At 41.2% G+C, this 20,743-nt stretch overlaps 1 protein-coding gene across 3 annotated transcripts in view; it reads left to right on the top strand.

Moving 5' to 3' along the window:
- LAMA2 (laminin subunit alpha 2) overlaps window positions 1-20,743 on the top strand; it is a 580,308-nt gene that overhangs the window by 340,313 nt on the left and 219,252 nt on the right. For all 3 annotated transcript variants that reach the window (XM_041737419.1, XM_041737425.1, XM_041737408.1), the window contains 3 exons: window positions 2,645-2,772; window positions 11,626-11,712; window positions 17,329-17,540. In XM_041737419.1, coding sequence (XP_041593353.1) covers window positions 2,645-2,772; window positions 11,626-11,712; window positions 17,329-17,540 — 427 coding nt within the window. The remainder of the gene's footprint in view (window positions 1-2,644; window positions 2,773-11,625; window positions 11,713-17,328; window positions 17,541-20,743) is intronic.

Genomic DNA, 20,743 nt, shown 5'->3' on the forward strand with positions numbered 1-20,743 from the left:
ACCATTAAACAGAGAATTTATGAAATTTACAGATAAACTGCTTTTTAATCAGCTTGGTTTGAAATATGATCAGAAAATAAATAAATATGATCAGAAATTGACTGAAATATAGTTTTGATATCAGATCAAACTACCAGACCTCTGTTACAGTGTGGACCTATAGAGAAAAGGTCATTTTAACTCAAAGTACACTTGAAGTGACCCAGGAAACATTCAAAGCCACATGGGGAGATTGCTTACTTGTCCTTTCCTGTTGTAATTGTCACATGTGCTTTGAATGAACATCTTTATGGCAGGACACCTGTGAAAATAACCATAATAATCAGAGTACACTTCTCATCTTTTTAGTTCTGATTTCCACTGTATTGTTGCCTAGTGCTGTTTTGGGCACAGTTGCAAAAACACTCGAATGTTAAGATTAATTTTATGATTTCCACTAAATGAGATGTGACATCAGTAAATATAAGCGACTTCTACATGTTCTTTTTCTTTTAGATCAGTAGTTAAAGAAAAGTAGGGTGTCTGGGTTATGCAAGATTTTCAGTGGAATTTTAGAGATGCCACTTGCAACATGATTAAGACCATCAATTTTATGATCTTATTTTTTTAAACCCCTAAGTCTTTGAAAGATACAATTTGATCATGTCAATATGCAAAGAATATTGCAGAAAATACACTATTTTTTAGTAATAGGCCACCTTAGTTAAGCTTGAAGACCGAAAGGAATTAATATGAAGATGAAATCAAAGAGGAAAGCCTTTTTCACGTTGATCCATGTTTTATACACTCCATCTTAATATGCTGTTATTTAGACAACTGTTAATAGTGAAGTTAGCCTCTGTGCTTTCTTTGAAAAAGGCTTGCTAAATGCATTTGAGAGAGAATGCAAAGTACCTTAAAAAAAAACCTATTTTCAAGTATCACCAGATACTAAAGAAATACCTATTCACTTGTAGTTGATGAAACTGTCATGGGATTTCAGAGCTTGAAAATTTCATAAATCATAGGCTTTAACTCTCTCATTTTATAGAATGTGAGAGATTCAGAGCGTTAAATGATTGGATTTTAATTTAGTATCTTCTACTCAATAAAAGAACTGTCCCTTTCCCCAAGGAATTTAACAAGCTTTGTTTAAAAAAAAAAAAACATGTATTTGTGTGTTTTTAATTAAATCCATTTACTAAATGTAATTGAAATTAGCTTCTTTAAAAATATACTTATGTAATAATATTTCAGACCTTTCATTGAATTAGGCTGGCCACCCTCGTGGTCATCCAGATTATTAAACATTTACTTTATCCTTATAATGAATTTATGTTTTAGCTGCTTCTTTTGCATATTAATTACTGATCGTAAAAATAAAAATTTTTATTTACCCCTAAACTCTGATGAACACTTTTGAACATGAGAAAAATATTATATTTTTCTATGGTTATAAAAATAAAAATGTATTTCAGTGAGAATGAATCCATATTGGGTGATTCTTAAAAGGAATTAGATCCATTTTATTGTACTATTGGAGACAGAAGTTAGGTCTATATGATGTCAAAATATTAAAATTTATCAAATTGTGCTATTGAAAGCTTTATAGACAACTCCAGTGTTTAGTTAACTGGAGTGTTCACCTTTCTACCAGTCTCTTGTGAACACAGCCTGAGTTGATAAGTATACTATAACTAATATGAAGAAATCTAGATATAAATTATTTTATTTTGATTTTTTTATTTTTGAAAAGAAACTGCAAAAAAATGCAGTTTCATTGTAAAAAAAAAAAGTATTGGAGAAAAATTGTTATGGGCCTTGTGGTTTCATTACATATTGGTATATGTTTAGAAATCTTTCCATATTCTTACTGTGTAATTATGAGCCATGCAGGCCCTTCACAGATATAATACACTAGTGCATTGTCCAAATCATCAGAGCCCACTGAGGTCCAAATTAATCTCTGAGGTAAGAGCATCACTGTCCCAGAGGATTTGTATGAGTAGCTACTGTTCTCATTAAATCTGCAGTTTTAAACTGAACAATTGACTTTTACCTAGAATAAGCTACAATTTCCACTAAATACATTATTAGGACTCTGTGACTATGCACATGTACACACATGCACAATTAGATGTATTTCCTTACTGAAAAAAAAATGGAAAACTAACAGAAAAAGAAAATAAGATTTGTATAATGAAAAAAATTATAGGATGCCCAGGTGGCTTGGTGGTTGAGCCATCTGCCTTTGGCTGGGGTCGTGATCCCGGGGTCCTGGGACTGAGTCCCAATCGGGCTCCCTGCTCAGCAGGGAGCCTGCTTCTCCCTCTCCTGTTCCCCCTGCTTGTGCGCCTGCTCTCTTTTTCTCTCTCTGTGTGTCAAATGAATGAATAAAATCTTTGAAGAAAAGAAAGAAAGGAAAAAATTATAATGAATTTCAGTTGTTTCTTTTTAAGCATGCATATGCTGAAACTGGCATGTAGTTTATAAGCTACGTATTAGATTAATTTTCAGTACTATTTCCCAGCTGTAAAATTGACAATTTAATGGGAAAATTATTCTTTCTAACAGGGAAGAGACTCATAACCCTGTAGACCTGTTTTTGGTAAATGTTGATGCTTGAGACCAAAATAATAAACTCTGATGTGCATTTCTTCCTCAGAACTGCAAGGATCACACAGGTGGCCCACACTGCAATCAATGTCTTCCTGGTTTCTATGGTGACCCTAGTAAAGGAACCTCTGAAGACTGTCTGCCCTGTGCCTGTCCACTCAGTATCCCATCCAATAAGTGAGTAACAAACTTGCCTCTGTAATGACTTGGGCATCCCACTCTGCAAGCGCATTTTTGATACAGAATGCTTCTTTCTCTTGTCACACATAAATAAATAATAAATATATGCATGAATTTCTCTGGAAGGTAATATGAGTTTTTCTAAATATAAAATATTTAAAATTATGGCTATTTATTCTGCAGAATTTTTAATATTTTAGTTCTAGTTGGTGATTTAATATCTAAGCAACAGAACTCAAATAGAATTTCTAAAGCAGCTATAAAGGGCAGACATATTTTATAGAGATGTATGTAAGTCCCCACATGTGCACACATACACATGTATCCTTGTATAGTAATAAAAAGACCACTGACACAGGCGTACCAGGCTGACTCAGTGGTAGAGCATGTGACTCTTGATTTTGGGCATGTGAGTTAGAGCCCTACATTGGGTGTAGAGTTTACTTAAAATAAAAAATAATTTTTTAAAAAGATCACTAATACGAATACTGCTCATTTGGGTCCCAGTCTCACACTTTATTTATGAACCTTGGACAAGTCACAAACTCCTAGAGAAATTAAAGTATGAGACCAATCTAGCTGACCTTTAGGTACCTATCCTATCCTTTGGTTATCATATGGTTTATCACATTATCATATGATGTCATACATATATATTATATATTATATATATATATATCCTACTAAAGCAGTTATACTGATAAGAATTATATTTATACGAATATTGAAATATGGGTGATATTTTATTTTGCATAAACTAAATTTTGAAAACATTTAATGAAACTTTAGACAATTTAGTTATCTTGTTTTTATTCTTTATTTTTAAAAAAATTCCAATTATTCATAGAACAATAACCTTGGAGTTTTCGAGAAGACTTTTAAGATATATTTTGTCGACCTCTTCCCCTTACCTTTTGAGGGAATACTCCCTTCCAACTGCTGTAATTCACATTCACTCCGAGTGCAGGGGCCAATACCTAAGCCAAAAACCCTGCATCATAAAGAGTTCTTATTTTAATGGGGCATACTATGTTGAACAAAAACCAGCCTTTTTGTATTAGTACAAAATTGTAAGTAATGGTAATTTAAATAAAAGAGATCTTTTTGGAGACTCTCTAAAGGTAAGTTTTTAGTGCTTCCTCTGCCTTCTGCTGAGGTCATGATCCCCTCAGGCTCCCTGCTCCATGGGGCGTCTGCTTCACTCTCTCCTTCTGGTCCACCTCCCAGTCATGCATGCCTGCCCTCTCCCTCTCTCTCTCCCACTCAAATAAGCAAATCTTAAAAATCTTCTTAAAAAATCAGCAAACTCAGTGCTTAATAATATCTGTATTATATTAGGCACCTTCCATCTTTTTCTAAATGCTGTGATAATGCTTGAAGAGCTTACATTTTTAGTGATTTTTTTTTTGTGATTTTTAAAATTTAATCTATCAGCTACAGTCTTTTAATATAAAGGTGTTCTCAAATTGGTCATGTTTTGAGTGAGGTCTACCCCAAGACACCATGATGGAAAATGGTCTTTTGTAAGAGTCAATGAATACTCTAAGCTAAAGATTTAGAGAATAATTGTCACTAAGTTTAAAAGTCCTCATGGAAATTATGGTTTCTACTTTTCAGCCCACATGAAATATTTATCTTCCTCACCCACAAAACTCCTACTTAGGAATTTTACACCTTAGTATTGGGTTGGGGGTGTGGGGAGAAAGAGAACTAATATTTGATTAAAACAGACTACTATATTCTAGGTATGACACTATACAGTCCAATAAGGTGGATATTATTACCCCATTTTATAGAGTAAGATAAAAGGCTCCAGTGGGAAAATAGCATTATGGAACCAATTCTAGAGCTAGAAATCCTTGATTTAAATGTTGAGTTCTTCTATACTTTCTAGCTGTGTAACTCTGAGAAACTGACTTAAACTCTCTGTGTCTCAGTTCTTTCATCATTAGTTGTGATAATAAGACCTTCTTATAGGGTCGTTGTGAGGATTATGTAAAATAAAGTATACCAAGCACTTTAAAAAAAGCGGATATGGATATGATGGATATGATGGATATCTGGATCCATGATGAGTCTAATGAAGGACTGATTATTATTAATTAACTTGCTCAGAGTCATTAAAGTATCAGGGTGGGAATCTTAAGTTTCAAATCAATGTACTTTCCAGTCTTCTGCAATCTACATTGAGGACTTTTTTTTAAAAGCACACTGAATTTTAAGGGATGTTAAAAGCAACTAAATGGGAAATTGGGTTAACATATGTTAGTGATCAAAACATTTCCAGAGTTTAGGGGATGAGGTTGGTTGGATGCAAAGCTGAAGATCCTTTGGCAACCAAGGGTGTCAGAGACGAGAAAGAAGGCAAAAGGGAAATCTACTGGAAAATATTAAATATAGGAGAGCAAGTTGAATTCCTTCATAATCTATGGTTAGTCAGCCATATGTTGGCCATAATATGATAGGACCCTTGCTCACTGGTGTACTTGTGAAGGGTTAGACCAACGCAATGGAGAACCTGCTCATTCACTAGGGCTGAATGAAATTCTCCAGGACCATCCAATATACTCAAAACCCAGTGTTTTCCACTGAGGAAAACAGAAGGGTTCCATCTGGCCACTCATTTCTGTTGTGCTCCTTCTTAGGCAAAATATCCTAGGCACTAGCAGAGCTATCAATCCAGCAGAGCTGCCATTGATTGAATAATGTGAATTTTAGCCAAATACATCTGAGAATTATGTGATTAATTGGATATGTAGATCTTAGGGATCTATCCTCAAGTGTGACCAACATTACTAGAAATGCAGAGAGGCCATTAGGGAGAGAACTCTGCTTGGGTAATTACAATCATTCATGGCCCATCCTTCTCTGTTTACTGTGCTTCTACTTTAATTTTAATAATAAGTTCTAATTGTGTTCCAGAAAGAAAAGAGAATATGAGCATCACCATCTATCAGTGACAAAGTGACTGGGTCCCAGTTCCAAGGATGGCATTCCCTTAAGTATATGTATTCCAGTTTGTATAATTATGCAGATCTTGATTTTAAAAAAGTAAATTAAGATGACTCTATAGCATCAGTGACACCAAGTACTTAAAGATCCTTTAATTTTTGAGATGTTTCACTTACATTAAATAATTATTGAATGATTAAATAATAATTTTATCTTTAGAAGTAGAACTGAGATTAGAGTAGCAACCTGTTTTTTTTTTTTTATCATAATACTTTTTTTTTATTACAATATCCAAAAAACTGAGTATGCAAGTTTAGGTCTCAAGATCCCTTCTTCAGTTGTAGGAATGTGCCATCTCAAGACTATATATTTAACCTATAAAGAAGTTCAAATGTAAAGAAAAAAGAAAATGCAGTTTCTTCATAAATATTCTGTGTCTCTTGCTACCAATCACATATTCTCTTGTAAACCCTGAAAAATTCCCTGTAAAGCAAATAATATATATAATATATTATAATATATATATAATATAATACATATATATGGTGTGGCTATGTGTGTGTGTGCAAAGTGTACAGTAGCTCCCCTTCCCCAAAGATCAGCTGTTTTCCTACTACTTAAATTAAACTAAATTTAATTCCAGGTTCAAATATAGCATTTTTCTAAGTAGAAAGAGGAGGCAATGATAATCCAGTTGGTTTAAAAATACTAGTTTTGTTTTTTAAATTATAAAGACTTTTAAATTTAAAACAACATGGAGCACTAACATTGTTTAGTTGTGCGATTGTGATTAGAAAAATCCACTGTAATAAAATGACCTGAAATATTTTATTTTTAAATCACTAAATAGTGGGACAGTTTAGGGAAACTCCCCATTTATTTTTATTTTTTTTAAACTCCCCATTTAAATAAAAATTTCAATAAGTCATTACTATTATAATCTGAGATGAAAACTCTGAGGAATAAATTGAATATTTACAAATAATCCAGAATATGGTTTTCGCATTTTCACAGGTTATACAGGGAAAAAAAAAATCAGCTAAAGGTTGCTGCAACCTTCATCTAGAAGTATAAAGCTTAGTGATAGTTCTGCTTTTGTGATTTATCTGTTTAATCCCTGATCATAAATCTTCTAGATCATAAGCATTTTGGCTCCAAATTTCTTAGATAATATTGCTAAATAAATCAAATATGCAGGGAGATAAAGATAGATTGGTATAATTATTATGATATATGAATACAGGCAAGCATATAATATTTAAATTATACATATATATCAATTTCATCAACTATTCACAGTGTCCACTGTTTGCTTAGCCCTCTCATCGTGGTGATGTATATATTCTAGCTATAGATTGTAACTAGGTAGTGAAATTTATCTCTAGAGAAGCAAATAAATATGTAAATATTTTGAATGTTTTATATTCATTAATTTCTGGCATCACAAAGCTTATAAATTAAATATAATATGCAAGAGACGTGAATATTCACCCTTGAACACTTAGACCGTGTTTGAAAGGGTAGTTTTTTTTTTAAAGGGTAGTATTATTGAAATAATTTGTATAATAAAATTCAAGATATTCTTGGTCCAAGACTGGACAGAGGGTAGGCCCTCAATAAAGTCCTATTCACTAATATCATTTTGAATACTACTCCTTTGTGTGCATCAGGCCTGCTAGACTTTTTTATTTTTATTTTTATTTTTATTTTATCTTATTTTTAGAATTTAAATTTTTGAAAGAATGTAACACTCCTAGAGCTGACTTTTGGCCTCACTCAGAGGGGCTACATTGAATTATCGCTGATATGATTAGTAGTTTTAATAGAGAAGTAGAACTATTCCCAGACAGAAGGTAAATTTAAGAAAATATCTAGCAACATTCTTTAGAAACCTTGGAATGTGTTAGATGTTTCAGAACACTTTTGTACACATTGTTTTATGTCTACGTGAGCAATGACGATGTATTTCACCAGAACCTCTTATTAGAAGGGAGAACTAAACTCCAGAAAATCAGATGCCTTGATCATGACCATTACAGCTTGCTTGTGGCAGAACCAATATTAGAATCCATATATTCTGATTCACCTCCCTGTGCTTCTTCCATGGGGGCTATGGAAATAGAAACAATTGCAGAACCATTGAAGAGGAGCAAGGAAACAAAAAGAAAAGAAAGAAAATTAACAAAGCTTCATAATAGACAAACTGTAAATGTTTGTTATAAGCAATGACCCCAGGGCTTGCCAACAGTTCTGCTGATGCTAATGTACGGGATTAGAGCACGATGACAAAGTACAGGTCTAAGTAACAAGTAATTAAATACCTTAAAGTCAAAAGAGATCAACATATTTTGGAAAAAAAAATCTGAAGCATTATTAAATGGTAGCTAGAATTTATCGCGGCACCGTGTGCGGTGCTTGCTTTCATGCTTTATCAGCACACATTCTCTCATCTCACACAATGAGAAACTCAGATTTAGAGGAAAAAGAGCATCCAAAGACACAGAAAACAGCCCGGTTCTAATTACAAAATCCAGTGACGGACATTAAATCAGATTTTATATCAGCCAAAGGTAATTAAGGAAATATGGGTTTGCTTGAAGGTTCTCCTGAGGTTACGGGCAGAGGTCATTGACCTGTAAGGAGAAAACCCTATAGTAACACTTCACAGCTTCACCTGGCCCAAACCACAGCCACCAAGTAACTGAGTTTCCCCTTGGTTTCTCCCTCCCCTCCGGGTCCTCTGCTCCCTGGGCAGTTACCACTGGGCCTTCTCACCGCCCTCCCTGGGGCTCCCTCGCAGACCCTGTAGCATCTGGTCCCTCTGGTGCCTCCCCCCCCCAGAATGTTCCAGGTTGTAGTTAGCTCGCAAGGGTTCTGCTCCCCAGTTGTATACGCAGGCCTAGGACGTGCCCTGATGTTATGATGCTGGGCCTTTCATAGCACATCACAGCCCCGAGAGGCCACGCAGATGTTACACACTTAGGGACGGATCACGGTAAAGACCCGAGTCTGGGCTCAGCCACCAAGAAGGGCATTTCCATGTGCGCACCCTTACGAGGTAGTCCCCCAGTCGCTTCTCATGCCCCCCCAACCCCCGATCCCCTGCACCTTCTGTGGCATGAAGGGGATGAGTCAGGATGCAGAGCGCATCTCCTGCTGCAGGAGAGTTGGGCAGCCGGGGTCCCCCGGCGTGATCTGGGACTCACTGGACGCCAGCGATCATCTGGCAGTCCCCTTTCTCTGCACAGAATAGTGAGCTGCACATTCTGCTGCGTTTGCCAAAATAAATTCTGTAGACGTTTTCGGTGGCACGTGTTTATTTCCTGTTCTCATTTTATTTTTTTTGTTGAAAGCCCTCTTCTCCACGGCAGTAACTATAATCATAGCCAGAAGCGAGCAAACCCTCAGTTTTTATTGTTTAAAGAATATTGAATCACAGCTACAGATATAATTTATGAGGATGTTTCATTTAGATGCATAATGTCAAGTGTGTGTATCCAAAAGTTTATATATATATACACACACACATTGAATTATTGTTCAATAATATATAGATATATATCAATATATATATATACTTGGTTATATATCTACATATATATAACCAAAAATTTAAACTTATTTAATTCTTACCAGTACAATGAATGCTGGTTACATGGAAAAGAAAACATCGAATTAGAAATGATAAGTCCTCGATTCCATGCTCTAAAGTCTCCTGGATATTAGCTATGACCTTGGGCAAGACAAATGATGCCTTCCCCAACCAGCTTATAAGATATTGTGCAAAAATGATAAAATTATTTGTAAAGGCCCTCTGAAAATGTAAAGATCTAGTCAAGTTGAGTCTCTTGTTGTTCTTTAATTTTTTTTTTTCCAGGAAAAGTATTGATTTTTGTCCATGGGTGCATTTTACTTTACTTCTGTTGGTTTTAACTGACACATGAGTACATTTAAGAATTTGTTTTACAGTTTTTAAGTGTCAAAAACCCTGTTAAGCACCTTTGACATGACTTACGGTAAACTGATATAGGATTTTAAAAAATAATTGGTATGGTCTTCTTTCCATCGCTGTAGTCTCACATGAGTGGGAGACCCAGGGCTTCTAGTTAGAGTCATTTTGCCCCAAAATGATGAGACAGTTATAGAATGCCAATTTTAAAGTAAGACATCCGTGTATTCTGCAGATGTCAAAATCCAGTCCTCCCTCTTATGTCTGAAAATAATAGCAAATCGCGAGGTGAGTGAGGGAAAAGAAAAATTCAGTTTCTTTCTATTTTTACACATGCCTTGTTTTCTCCAACACGGTCATTTGCCACCCAAGAAAATCGCTCATGGTGAGGTCTTATTTTTTTGATTTTTAAAATTTCAAAAGAATTTTTATTTTATTTTATTTTTATTTATTTATTTTTGACAAGGTCTTTTTGGGAGCCAGCACCAGTCTGCTGTCTCATGAATGGTTCTCGTCACAAAGCACAGGCTGGCTGTGGCTTGGTTCCGCTGCCCATGCAGCCCCCACAACCCCTTAACCTGGAGTCGCTTATCTGGGTAATAGTTGTGACTCAGGGTACCCCAAGCCAGGCTTCAACAGATTCATTTTGACCTTCCACTGAGTTGTTTTCGTTTTTTTATTTTTTTAAAGATTTTATTTATTTATTCATGAGAGACACAGAATGAGAGAGAGTCAGAGACCCGGGCAGAGGGAGAAGCAGGCCCCATGCAGGGAGCCTGACGTGGGACTCGATCTGGGGACCCCAGTATCACACCCTGGGCTGAAGGCAGGTGCTAAACCGCTGAGCCACCCGGGCTGCCCTAGATGACATGTTTTAAATGATTGAAATACTTGGTTCTAATGCTTGCTGCTATATATTTTTTTAAAAAAATTAAAAAATTAAAAAAAATAAAAACCATCATTCCGTGTCTGCAGGGCGGCTCGGAGGTCAGCCAAAGGGCAGTGGCAGGAGGCGAACCTTCGGCCGCCCGCGGCATAGGGAGCCTTCCAGCGCGGCGCAGGGGTGGGAGCAGAAGCAGATCAGGCCCGGTGGCCTGGCCCTGGGCCGTGAGCAGGCCTCCGCTCAGTTGTCCTGTCCCAGGAGAAATCCAGTTAGGGAGCAGAGAATGAGACAGAGGTTCCTTGGGGGCATTTTATTGTAAGATGCTAGAGCAGCGGAGCTCCCAGAACTCGGAGGGGCCGCCGGCCCTCGGGGTGACTGTATCGGGGTTGGGGTCCAGCGCGCGGGGTGTCCCATGGGGTGCACCTTCGGAAGCCCGCCTGGAAGTCTCTGATGACCCCGCGGGACCCCAGCCTGGCGCTCGGTTCTGACCCGACATCCGCACAGAAAGAGCTGAGGCCACGGCGGCCACCAGGGGTACAATCGCGAGGGCTGTGGGGTGGTTTGGTTTATTGTATGTTTGAGCAGCACGTGTGGGTTGTGTGTCTCCTGAACGCCTCTCGGTAGAGGGTCAGCCGCCTACACAGCAGGGCCATGTGGCACATGCATGCACACCCCCTGCACACGGTCCCAGTACACAGAGTATCCCCCCCAGCATCCCCCCAGCACCCCCCCACACACACACAATCACATACTGAGTCTTCCAGAATCTCAGACAGTTCAGAAGGACTCGGCTGGCAGGGAAGCATGATACCCAGCGTGGCCAGGCCCGGGGAGCCCCTGGGAAGCAGCAGTGTGGGGCCACCCGGCGAGACGGGCTCGGGCCCCGAACAGGCACGAGTCGGGGAACCAGGCCGCAGGCCATGCTCACACCACAGCAGCCGCCGTGTCCCTTGCCCCCGCCTCCGCCCGCCTGCACCTGCTGCCGCCCCGGGGACACACGAGAACGAGCCGCTACTGACCTTGTCATGTGCTTCTCCTCTTGTCCCTGCCGTGGCCCCATGTGCAGCTTTAGCCCCACGTGCCACTTAGAGCGAGGCCTCGGGCTGATGTGTGACGCATGCCCCGCCGGCTACACGGGACCCCGCTGCGACAGGTAAGCACAGCCACGCGCCTGGGCGCCCCGAGCCACGAGCCTTGGTCCCCCGCACGTCTCCGAGCCGCTGCTACGCTCGGTGAGCCCGAAGGTCCTCCCGGGACATGTCAAACAAATGCATTTTATTTTCATAGTTTATTTATTCTCTCGAAATTGCCCCATAAATCTCCATTCACTCAGAGAGGGTTTGATTAATGTTTTGGTCTTAAAGGTTAAGCATTAACCTACAATCTTTCTAGAAGGTGTTGCTCAGGTGGAAAGTCATGCACTTTAAGATTTATCTTACTGCCTACGTGGGCACCATTTGCTTTTCATAATTAGTTTTTTGTTCCTAAAAACGTGACTCCAGCGTGTAGTTCATAGTTCGGGGAGTGGTCCATGATTTACCTTAAGTACACCCGAAAATAGAAATGAAACGTGATTTATTACTGTGATTTCTGTCCTCTTCTAATTACTCCTGGGCCAGCATTTGAATTCCCGCTGATTGTACGCGGCTGCTTTGCAGCGGAGCCAGAGGTACTATTTTACGAAATCGATGGGATTATTTGTCTCCTGAAATGTCTGCGAAGCAAAGGTCCTTCTGTGTTTCCGTCTCAGGATAAAAATGGCCCAGAGCTCCCCGAGGATCACTGACGAGCGTGGCTGCCACCCGGGCCTGGGGGGACAGAGGCGGGGACCCACTCTCCACCCCGAGGACCTTCCCCGTCCCCCCGCCCGTGTCCCCTCGTCCCTGCTGTCAGCCAGGGCACGCTGGGGGAGGACGCAGGGGCCAGGCACTGGGAGGCAAGGTCGCAGACTGCTGCAGCCGAGGACGGTGCCCGCAGCAGCGAGGGCCACCTGCAAGCACGGCGACACCTGTGGATGAGCAACAGGGGTAGAACTGACAGAAGCTGGATCCCTGGCAACTCAGAAGAAACTGGAGGCCTTTGGGTTAATAACCAAAAAAAGGAGGGCATGTGTCTGCTCCCCACCATGATCACCGGCCAGGTCGCCCCCCGGGCCCGCTCACATCAGGGCCCCTGCCCTGCCATGGGCGACGGACGTGCCAGTCGCTCCACCTCGCGACCACTGAGTCCCACTCACACAGCTGAGCTGCACTCTGAGGTCCTCACGTAACTTGCCTCATGCTCTGTGTCTCTACACACGGCACACAATGCTCGTCCAACCACCTAGTGTTTAAAATCCCACATTTGATTTAACCAGCGTCCATTCAGCCACCACCCGGGCCAGGTGCAGGGCTCGATGCACCATCCTCCCGTTCAACAGGTCGCATCTCTAAGCAGGTGACAGTGGCTCCGTGTGTCCCGGAGACAGCTCTAATGTGGACCGTCAGAATGACTGAGGGAGGAAAATTACCTGACAGTAAACACCATGTTCGGTTTAAAATCTTTATTAATCTGCTTAAAAAGAAAATACAGGTGGACCGATGCAGCTTCTCCAATGGCCTATCTTCCCTCCGATTGCAGCTTTTCGGCCAAAAGTCATCTTCGACTATTATTCTGCGGAGGATGGAATGTTGTGTTTTGCTAGCCAGAACTTGGATTCACGATTTCTAGGAGTATTTAGGGTTTATCATTCGTCTGGATTTACATGATTTCAAAAGCATCTTGTTAGATGGATCCCAGAACATTAGGGGTAGCATTTCAGGGGAGGTGCAGGCTGGGGGGTATGGCTGGGGAGACTAAGGGCATCGCAGGAAGATCCTGGCTGTGCTGACAATCTTGTAATCAAGACTGTTCTGCAGGAGATTGGTGTAATCAGTGTGTGCACACCATCGACGTAAACCGGCCCTGGAAAACCAGAGCAGCGCTTCTCCCAAACCGCACATTTTTGAGATCGAGTTCCATGACCACATACGCCTAAGAGGCGTGTAGTAGCTTGTTAGTTCTGACATGTCCTGGACGGAAGAGACCTGTTGCGTTTGTTTAACTCGGCATTTTCTTTTCTGTTCTTGATGTGTAGCTGACACGCAGGTATGTGGTTCCAGGTGTACAGTGGGCAACTCTAGGCGTTGCACTGTAACTCAGCACTTCCCAATCTTGGGTGACCATGGAGCCCTGCTTTTCGATAGATAGATAGATAGATAGATGATAGATAGATAGGTAGATAGATAGATAGATAGATAGATGATAGGTAGGTAGATAGATAGATAGATAGATAGATAGATGATAGGTAAGTAGGGAGATAGATAGATGATAGGTAGGTAGGTAGATAGATTAGATAGATGATAGGTAGGTAGATAGATAGATGATAGGTAGGTAGGTAGGTAGATGATAGATAGATGATAGATAGATAGATAGATAGATAGATAGATAGATAGATGATAGGTAGGTAGGGAGATAGGTAGGTAGATAGATTAGATAGATGATAGGTAGGTAGATAGACAGGTAGGTAGATAGATGATAGGTAGGTAGGTAGATAGATGATAGATAGATAGATAGATAGATAGATAGATAGATAGATAGATAGATGACAGATATAGATAGGTAGATGATTGATAGACTGACAGAAGATAGGTAGGTAGACAGATAGATGATAGATATATGATAGGTAGGTAGGTAGATGATAGACAGGTAGGTAGGTAGGTAGGTGGATGATAGATAGACAAGTAGACAGGTAGATAGATCAGTAGATATTTTAGCAAGAATGCATCTCAGATGACAGCTCAGGTGGACAGGAATTGGAACTGTATATTCTTTATCTCGATTTAACTTCTATTTTGAGACCCGGGCCCCGTAGTGGGAGCTGTGGGAGCTGTGGGAGCTGGGAAGCATAATCTCAGTCAAGTACACTTTAAATTCCCTCCATGGTACATGTCAGTTATATCTCGATTTTAAAAATCTGGGATTTTTTTTTTTCGTCTCCTCCCATCTCCCAGGCTTGAACCAGAGTTTCTAAGAGGCTTACTTAGTACCAAGAGATCTGAATGCTGGAATGAGTGAGAAGTGTGTGTGTGTGTGTGTGTGTGTGTGTCCGGCTGTAAGTCTGCACGTCCTGCCGTGCTCACCACAGACCTAGGTCCCACCTGTCCCCGTCTCTGCCTCCGCAGCACCACTGACTATGCCCCTTGCTGTGCCCTTCTTCCCCAGACTCAGCTTCGCTCCCCTCCCCGCCCTCCTCTCTCTCTCTCTCTCTCTCTCTCTCTTTCTCTCTCTCTCTCATTGTCCCTAAGTCGTCAGTAGAAAGCACCTGTCACCTGATGGCATGTGGTGTCTAGGATCTCATCCACGTTCAGTGACCTCTTGCTAAATAAAATATTGCACTTGTGCATGAGAAACAGCAACAACAGAGCAAGCGTGGAGGGAGCAGTGACCTTGTCACGATGTCCGTCTGTCGCAAGGAAGCCAACAAACGGGGCTGTGAGTGTGCTCGCCCTCCTGTGTGTGCAAACGGCAGAGGCTGAGATCTCGGATTCCAGCCCCTTGCACACCTGAGCGTGCGGGAGGCCTGCGGTTCACGCGGGTGCTAGTGAAGTGAATGCAGCTTGAGCGGACTCTGAGATGCTATGATCATCAACAACAGTCATGTGATTGGCGGTGCTACGTTCACTGACCCCAGGGCTACTGTTAGACCTGTGCTGACGCATTTCTGTGTGTGAAACACGCCTCTGTGTACAGCCCCGTGCACACACACCAGCCATGCAGCCTGAATGCACACTCCTATCATGTATGCTCAGGATACTTTCTTACACGTTCCACCACCACAACAAAATAAAAGATGCCTCTTTGGTTATTGTACTTAACTGTAATAATTCGCTCGTGAGCTGAGGGTTCCTTTTCATTGCGGAAGACTATTGGCCTTATTAATTGGGTATCTGTGTTAAGAAAATTTCCCCGATCTTGTTATATAATGCCATCTCTCCTGAGGGCACTAAGTCATTTTGAGGAAAGCGAGCTGGAAATAATGGGTTTTTGTTGGCTGTGATAACGATCATTGTATATCGTTATTCCAGTGGAGCAAAGTTACTGTCTTAATGGTAAACAAAATGAGATGTGAGTGTGTGCGGATGTGATCATAAGCTCTGAATGTCAAGTAAGGCGAGGAGAATTGGGTTAAAATTCAAAAAAGTCTTCCTGTTATCTTTATGGAAAACCACCTTGGAAGGGGGTGACGGGCAAACCTTACGCACCAAAATGTTAGTTCCTATTTTACGGTAGATCATCAATAAGCGGTTCTATTTGTGGGTGACGGTTTCCCTCCAACGATATGCATGCTATGACCTTCATATCTTGTGAGTGCATGACTAAAACTAGTCACCTCATCTTTTAAAATTATAATAGGTTAATTCACTTTAAAAACTGAGTATTATGGCACTTACGAACGTTCTAGAAAAGTTAGAGTAATTAATGACTCTGCCCCCTGATTGTGGTGCCATTAAAGCATCCTCACATGCTGCCGTGGATGCGAATCCTCTCTGTTTGGAAGGGCAAAGAGCATCTCCATCCACGGTGACACGGGCCCGTGAGCAGATGAGCACACATGTAGCGTACTGTTGTGATGATAGTCTCCTGCCTTGCTTTTGTTCCCCTCCGATTCTGATCTTTGCTGCAAAAGACTTTTTATTTCGCTTAAGATGGCACAGATGACAGACTAGCCTGACTGTACGACTGTACGAGATGCTGTTTCGTTTCTCCTTTGGCAAGTGCGGCTTCACACGAAGCATGAACAAATGGAACTGGAAGAGAAGTCGGAGCGGAGTATAAATAGCTGCCTCTTAAAATCCTGTGTCTGTGCATCTGTGACATTAAGTAGCATTTTGAAACAACATATGGATAAAGGGAAATTTGATACCATAATTTAAGAAATCTTCTCTGCTGTGCCTCATAAATAAACAAACTCATTCTTCCAATAATATGTAAACTAGTAGTGCATCCTTTAAAAAAAAAAAAAAGAGAGAGAGAGAGATACCTAGAGTTCGCTGATGTGAGTTGTGGGCACAATTAAACCTCACCTTCCAGCGTGTTCCCCTAAGAGGCAGGCATACCTGCTCCTTGGTAAAGGCTCTTCGATGAGGATTTGCCTCTGTCTGGAAATGCAAATATATACAAACCCATTATGAATGCGGAGATACCCACGGCCCCCACCTGAATAATAATGAGAATCTTTGGAGTCACAACTTTCCGTTTAATAAATTCCGAATCCTCACTGCTGAATTTCCTTACGAGTCTGTTTCCTCATAACAAGCTTTTGTTACAACAACAACAAAAAATGTGAACCTTCCATATTTGTACAGAAAACAACCAATTGGAGTAGATGCGTGTGATGTGTTGCACTACAAAGGCCTCCCAGCACGGACCCGCGTGCCTCTAGAGTGCCAGCAGCAGATTTCTTATTATGCTTTGGACTCATCTTCGGTGCCAGTGACAAGATTTTTCTTTTTTTTTTTTCTTTTCCTGGCTGAAATCTAATTACTAGTCGGGCTGGCAGGATTTCATCTTGTACCTACACCGCAGTTCTAGAAAAACATTTTTTAATCACCTTGCATTGGAGAAAAGGAGCGCTCGGAAGGAACGTACATCACCCTGGGAGAGGGTAGCATGAAAACCATACAAACGGTGCCCCGACGGGTGTCATGAGTTGCTCCCAGATGCTCACTGATGACATTCTCCCCCCTAGGTGTGCAGAAGGCTATTTTGGACAGCCTTCCGTTCCTGGAGGATCGTGTCAGCCGTGCCAGTGCAATGACAACCTTGACTTCTCCATCCCTGGCAGCTGTGACAGCCTGTCTGGCTCCTGTCGGATATGCAAGCCGGGGACCGCCGGCCGGCACTGTGAGCTGTGCGCTGACGGCTATTTCGGAGATGCGGTTGATGCGAAGAACTGTCAGCGTAAGTCCTGAGCCCCCGACGCCCCTACCAGGTGATGCCTCGCGTCTTGGAGCAGCTGCCAAGCTGCGGAGCGCGGCCTGGAGCGCAGGGCACGGTGTGCGCCGGCCTTGCCCTGAAGTGTCTTGTTGCACTAATAGACTAAAGCCCGTGCAAGTTTCCGCACAGCCAAGGGGTGTTGCTTCTCAAACGATGCACGCGTTTTGAAAATAAACGTGCCCCCGGTAGGCGAGAAGCGCTTAGAGATGAGGTGAGCCGGGTTCATCCTAGTGCTTGCCTCAGTGGTGATCACTTCCTTAAAATGAACTGATCTGCCCGTGTGACCTCTTTCGCACCGACCTCTAGGTGTCCATCTGTTACGCTTTCCTATGAGAACTTTATATTCCTGCATCTTGTAGTAGGTGTAAAGTTCTGCCCGTGTTTTACACACTGGCGTTCGTAATTGTTGAACGATTGGCCTTCTTCACCTTAGGACTGTTCACGCAATGGTGCAGCTGTGTTTCCTTACACAGAGTTAGCTATCGTGGGGCGTCACCCCGGCTCATCGGTGCACTTCTCGGGTCACCTCCGCCTCCTTAGCTGCGTTACTCGGGGTTGTATCGAATTTGCTGATGATATTAGCAGTAACATACCAGGCGGTGAATCTTACTGTGTGGAGTCCAGGGGCATGTGAGCCCAAGCCCCCGAGTATGGTACGTGCCATCCTCAACTTCACCTGCTGCCATAATCTCGAGGTAGGACAAGTTATGATGCCCACAGTTCACTTCTGTCGACTTCATTAAGTAAGAAGGGATGCTTCGAGTCATTGACTTGGGACCTAGGGCCTGCAAAATTACAGAAACTGCTGGACGTGTAGTGTCTTGTCACTGTCTCTGCTGTAAACACCAAACACCAGGTAGGACACCCCCTTTCAATAGCAAATGTGTCTTTCTTCTCATGGGCTTGGAAGATGTGTGCCAGATTTTTGTCATTTAAAAATGACAGTTTGTTAAATTAAAAACCAATCACTCTCATACTCTGGTTTCTCTTCAGATCGAATAAATCTTTGACCTTTTACTAAGATGTGAAAAAACAAAAACAAAAACAAAACAAACGAAAACCCACAAATCATTCTCTAGAACAAAAAGCACTTATTAATACCACCTGTAAAGTGGTATTTTTAGATTTATTTTATTTTTTTAATGATTTTTAATGTATTTATTCATGAGCCACAGAGAGAGAGAGAGAAAGAGAGGCAGAGACACAGGGAGAGGGAGAAGCAGGCTCCATGCAGGGAGCCCGATGCGGGACTCGATCCCGGGACCCCAGGGTCACGGCCTGAGCCGAAGGCAGACACTCAACCACTGAGCCACCCAGGTGTCCCAACTGGTATTTTTTTAAAGCAAAACTTTCAACAGACTCAGGTGTAATTATATTGCTTTTGCTATTTTTTCAAGTTTTTATTTTAACTCCAGTCAGTTAACGTCTAGTATAATGTCACTTATAGGAGTAGAATTTAGTGATCCGTCACTTACATGTAACACCCAGTGCCTGTTACAACAAGTGCCCTCCTATTAATCTTCATTGGGTCTTCAACCCATCCCCCCCAGCTCACCTCCCCCTCCAGCAGCCCTCAGTTCATTCTCTATGGCTAAAAGTCTGTTTTACAGTTTGTATCTCTTTCTGTTTTTCCTCCTGAGTTCATCTATTTTGTTTCTTAAATTCCACAAGTGAGTGAAATCATAGGTATTTGTCTTTGACTTATTTCACTTTGCATAATATGCCTTAGCTCCATCCGTGTCATTGCAAAGGGCAAGTTTTTTATTTTTTTATGTCTGGATAATGTTCCCTTGTATATGTGCCACATCTTTATTCATCAGTTGTTGGACATTTGGTCTCTTCCCATAATTTGGCTATTGTTGATGATGCTTCTATAAACATTGGGGTGCATGTACCTTTGAATCAATATTTTGGTGTCCTTTGGGTAAATCCCTAGTAGTGCAATTGCTGGGTTATAGGGTAGCTCTATTTTTTACTTTTTAAGGAATCTCTATATATTTTCCAGAGGGGCTGCACCAGTTTGGGTTCCGACCAACAGTGTAAGAGGAACGGTTCCTCTTTCTTCACAGCCTCTCCAACATCTGTTATTTCCTGTTGTTGATTTTTACAATTCTGATTAGTGTGCAGTGGGATCTCATTGTACTTTCGATTTGTATTTCCCTGATGAGTGATATTAAGCATCTTTTCCTGTGTCTGTTGGCCATCTGGATGTCTTCTTTGGAAAAGTGTCTATTCATGTCTTCTGCCCATTTCTAAATGGGTTATTGGTTTTTTGGGTATTGAGTTTAATAAGGTCTTTGTAGATCTTGGATACTAGCCCTTTATCTGATATGTCATTTGCAACTATCTTCTCCCATTCTGTTGGTTGTCTTTTAGTTTTGTTGACAGTTTCCTTTGTTGTGCAGAAGCCTTTTATCCTGATAAAGACCCAGTAGTTCATTTTTGCTTTTGTTTCCCTTGCCTTTGGAGATGTGTCTAGTAAGAAGCTGCAGCAGCTGAGCTCAAAGAGGTTGCTTCCTGTGTTCTCCTCTAGGATTTTGATCATTTCCTGTCTCACATTTAGGTCTTTCATCCATTTTGAATTTATTTTTGTGTGTGGTGTAAGAAAGTGGTCCAGTTTCATTCTTTTGCACGTGACTCTCCAGTTTTCCCAACACCATTTGTTGAAGAGACTGTCTTTTTTCCATCGGACATTCTTTCCTGCTTTGTCAAAGATGGGTAGACCATAGAGTTGCTGTTCCATTGATCTATGTGTCTGTTTTTGTGCCAATTACATACTATCTTGATGATCGAAGCTTGGTAAGAGAGCTTGAAGCCCAGAATTGTGATGCTTCCAGCTTTGCATCTCTTTTTCAAGATTGCTTTAGCTATTTGGGGTCTTTTGTGTTCCATACAAATTTAAAGATTGTTCCAGTTCTGTGAAAAATACTGGCAATATTTTGATTGGGATTGCATTAAATGTATGGGTTGCTTTAGGCAGTATAAACATCTTAACACTATTTGCTCTTCCAATCCATGATCATGGAATGTTTTCCCATTCTTTGTGTCCTCTTCAATTTCTTTCCTAAGTGTTCTGTAATTTTCAGAGCACAGATCTTTTACATCTTTGGTTAGATTTATTCCTACTTCTCTTGATTGTTGGTACAATTGTAAATGGGATTGATTCC

Source organism: Vulpes lagopus, chromosome 2 (assembly GCF_018345385.1).
Source record: "Vulpes lagopus strain Blue_001 chromosome 2, ASM1834538v1, whole genome shotgun sequence".
In the NCBI taxonomy this organism is placed as follows: domain Eukaryota; kingdom Metazoa; phylum Chordata; class Mammalia; order Carnivora; family Canidae; genus Vulpes; species Vulpes lagopus.